Source organism: Pyrgilauda ruficollis, unplaced genomic scaffold, assembly GCF_017590135.1.
Source record: "Pyrgilauda ruficollis isolate IOZ18807 unplaced genomic scaffold, ASM1759013v1 scaffold1958, whole genome shotgun sequence".
In the NCBI taxonomy this organism is placed as follows: Eukaryota; Metazoa; Chordata; class Aves; order Passeriformes; family Passeridae; genus Pyrgilauda; species Pyrgilauda ruficollis.
The window spans coordinates 1-3,520 of NW_024518740.1; the positions used below are offsets into that span (position 1 = coordinate 1).

At 60.9% G+C, this 3,520-nt stretch overlaps 1 protein-coding gene across 3 annotated transcripts; it reads left to right on the forward strand.

Annotated features, from left to right (window-relative positions):
- Nucleotides 1–90: 90 nt before the first annotated feature.
- On the forward strand, nucleotides 91–3,520 carry LOC121352755 (josephin-2-like). 3 transcript variants are annotated; one of them, XM_041465948.1, is made up of 3 exons: nucleotides 91–344; nucleotides 2,043–2,237; nucleotides 3,416–3,514. In XM_041465948.1, exons 1-3 carry the CDS (start codon nucleotides 283–285, stop codon nucleotides 3,465–3,467), a joined length of 309 nt encoding a protein of 102 aa, XP_041321882.1. In that variant the 5' UTR covers nucleotides 91–282; the 3' UTR covers nucleotides 3,468–3,514. The 3 variants fall into 3 exon arrangements, 2 of the variants coding, with proteins under 2 accessions (XP_041321882.1, XP_041321880.1); XM_041465946.1 differs by having other exon boundaries at nucleotides 98–344; nucleotides 3,412–3,520; XR_005954992.1 differs by lacking the exons at nucleotides 91–344; nucleotides 2,043–2,237 and adding an exon at nucleotides 2,246–2,764 and having other exon boundaries at nucleotides 3,412–3,520.

The following is a 3,520-nucleotide window of genomic DNA, read 5'->3' on the forward strand; positions in this document are numbered from 1 at the left end:
TCAGGAAAGACCCCAGACCCAAATTCCAGACCCTGCCCGTGACCCCCGACCCAAATTTGAGAGACCCCAGACCCAATTTGGGTCCCCCCAAACTTCCAATTTCCCAGGGTTGGGTGGTAATACTGATGGGAGACCACTTTCCTAATTTGGGAGAAACCCTCTGAGACCCCTCCCCAAATTCGGGCAGACCCCAGACCCAAATTCCGGACCCTCCCCGTGACCCCCGACCCAAATTTGGGACGTCCCTGAGACCCCAGACCCAATTTGGGACTGTCTAAACCAATGGAGAGTCATTGTCCCAGTGGCACGCTGGGGCTGGCGGCCGTCTGGTGGGACAAGCGGCGGTGAGACCCCTCCCCAAATTCGGGCAGACCCCAGACCCAAATCCCGCACCCTTCCCGCCACCCCCGACCCAAATCTGGTACCTCCCTGAGACCCCAGACCCAATTTGGGACCCCCAAAACTTCTCCTTTCCTGGGGCTGGATGGTAATACTGATGGGAGACCACTTCCCTAATTTGGGAGAAATCCTCTGAGACCCCTCCCCAAATTCGGGACCGACCCCAGACCCAAATTCCAGACCCTTCCTGCGAGCCCCGACCCAAATTTGGGACCCCAGACCCAATTTGGGACTCTCCATATTTCCCCTTTGCTGGGCTGGGTGGCTGCAGGGTGGGAACAGCGATGAGGAGACCCCTCCCCAAATTAGGGAGAAACCCTCTAAGACTCCTCCTCAAATTCAGGACAGACCCCAGACCCAAATTGTGGATCCTTCCTACAACCCCCGACCCAAATTTGGGATCTCCCTGAGGCCCCAGACCCAATTTGGGACTCTCCATATTTCCCCTTTGCTGGGCTGGGTGGCTGCAGGGTGGGAACAGCGATGAGGAGACCCCTCCCCAAATTCGGACAGACCCCAGACCCAAATCCCGCACCCTTCCTGCGACCCCCGACCCAAATTTGGGACCTTTCTGAGACTTCAGACCCAAATTCTGGAGCCTTCAAAGACCCTCATCTTTATTGAGAGTCCCCATTGTCACACTGGTGAGATGGGACAAGCGGCAGTGAGACCCCTCCCCAAATTCTGGACAGACCCCAGACCCAAATTCCGCACCCTTCCCGCGACCCCCGACCCACATTTAGGACGTCCCTGAGACCCCAGCCCCAATTTGGGACTCTCCAAATTTCTCCTTTCCTGGGCTGGGTGGCTGCGGGGTGGGAACAGTGATGAGGAGACCCCTCCCCAAATTAGGGAGAAACCCTCTAAGACCCCTCCCCAGATTCAGGACAGACCCCAGACCCAAATTCTGGATCCTTCCTACAACCCCCGACCCAAATTTGGGATCTCCCTGAGACCCCAGACCCAATTTGGGACTATCTAAACCAACGGAGAGTCATTGTCCCAGTGGCACGCTGGGGCTGGCGGCCGTCTGGTGGGACAAGGGCAGTGAGACCCCTCCCCAAATTCGGGCAGACCCCAGACCCAAATTATGGACCCTCTCTGTGACCCCTGACCCAAATTTGGGACCTCCCCGAGACCCCAGACCCAGTTTGGGACCCTCAACTCAATTTGGGATCTCTCAAATTCCTTTTTTCTCTTGGGGGCTTTTGGGACAAAAGGCAGTGAGACCCCTCCCCAAATTTGGGGCACACCCCTGAGACCCCAGACCCAAATTCTGGACCCTTCCCACGACCCCAGCTCCAAATCTGGGACCTCCCTGAGACCCCAGCCCCAATTTGTGACCCCCCAGTCTTCCCCTTTGCCCAGGGCCGGGTGGCTGCGGGGTGACTGTAAGACCCCTCCCCAAATTCAGGAGAAACCCCTGCAGACCCCTCCCCAAATTCAGGAGAAACCCCTGCAGACCCCTCCCCAAATTCCTCACAGCACCCCTGAGACCCCAAACCCAAATCCTGGCATCCCCCACCCCAATTCCAGACCCCTCCGAGCCCCCAGACCCAATCGCTGCCCGTTCCTTTCTTCCCTTCCCATCCAACACCCCCCTTAATTAACCCCGCCCCTTTAATTACCCCGTCCCTAATTAGCCCGCTGGAGCGCCTGTCCCTGCCGCACGTCCTGGGCTTCCTGCTCAATGTCCCCTCGCGGGTGACGCTGGGGACGCTGGCGCTGCCGCTGTCCCGCCCGCACTGGCTCTGCGTGCGCCCCTTCGGGGACACCTTCTACAACCTGGACTCCAAACTGGCCAGCCCCGCCCCCATCGGGGCGGAGCCTCAGCTCAGGTGGGCCTGGGGACACTGGGGGGGCCTGGGGACACCTTGGGGACAGCTTGGGGACACCTCGGGGACACCATGGAAACACCTCGGGTGGTATCTGGAGACATTTGGGGACACCTGGGTGACATTGGGGACACCTTGGGGACACTGGGGACACCTTGGGGACACCGGGGTGATGCTGGGGACACCTGGGTGACGCTGGGGACACCTTGGGGACACCTTGGGGACACTGGGCTGGCATCTGGGGACACCATGGGGACACCTCGGGTGGCGTCTGGAGACATTTGGTGGCATCTGGGGACACCTGGGGACACCTGAGTGTCACTTGGGGACACCTGGGTGGCACTGGGGACACCTGACTGTCACTTGGGGACACCTGGGTGACACTGGGGACACCTGGGTGACGCTGGGGACGCTGGCGCTGCCCCTGTCCCGTCCCCCCTGCTCTGTGTGTGACATTTTGGGGACACCTTCTACAACCTGGACTCCAAACTGGCCAGCCCCGCCCCCATCGGGGCGGAGCCTCAGCTCAGGTAGGTCTGGGGTCACCTTGGGGACACCTTGGGGACACCTCGGGTGGCATCTGGAGACATTTGGTGGCATCTGGGGACACCTGACTGTCACTTGGGGACACCTGGGTGACACTGGGGACACCTGGGTGACGCTGGGGACACCTGAGTTTCACTCGGGGACACCTGAGCTGCGCCCAGGTGGCACCTGGGGACACTTGGATGGCACCTGGGGACATCTGGTGGCATCTGGGGACACTTGGTTGTCAGCTCATTGTCCCCTGATTGTCACCTGGCTGTCGCCTCGTTGTCCCCTGGCTGACCCCAGGCAGTTCCTGCTGTCCCCTGACTGTCCCCTGTGTCCCCTCACTGTCCCCTGAATGTCCCCTGCTGTCCTTCACTGTCCTCTGTGTCCCCAGGCAGTTCCTGTTGTTCCTGTTGTCCCTGACTGTCCCCTGTGTGTGTCCCCAGGCAGTTCCTGCTGTCCCCTGTGTCCCTCACTGTCCCTCACTGTCCCCTGTGTCCCTGCTGTCCCTCACTGTCCCCTGTGTCCCTGACTGTCCCCTGTGTCCCCAGGCAGTCCCTGCTGGCCCCTGTGGCCCTCACTGTCCCCTGTGTCCCTGCTGTCCCCTGTGTCCCTCACTGTCCCTGACTGTCCCCTGTGTCCCCAGGCAGTTCCTGCGGGCGGCGCTGGCCAAGGCTCCCTCGGAGCTGTTCCTGGTGGTGACACGGGACGTGGAGGAGGCGGGGACGTGGCTGAGCCCGGAGTGACACCTGAGG

What these genes read in the sequence shown, in the direction of transcription:
- LOC121352755 (XM_041465946.1), top strand. Translation starts at nt 283, where the DNA reads ATGGAGAGTCATTGTCCCAGTGGCACGCTGGGGCTGGCGGCCGTCTGG. An exon ending in GTCTGGTGGGACAAGCGGCG is followed by an intron (nt 345 to 2,042) that starts GTGAGACCCCTC and finishes GTCCCTAATTAG; the next exon opens with CCCGCTGGAGCGCCTGTCCC. An exon ending in GGGGCGGAGCCTCAGCTCAG is followed by an intron (nt 2,238 to 3,411) that starts GTGGGCCTGGGG and finishes CTGTGTCCCCAG; the next exon opens with GCAGTTCCTGCGGGCGGCGC.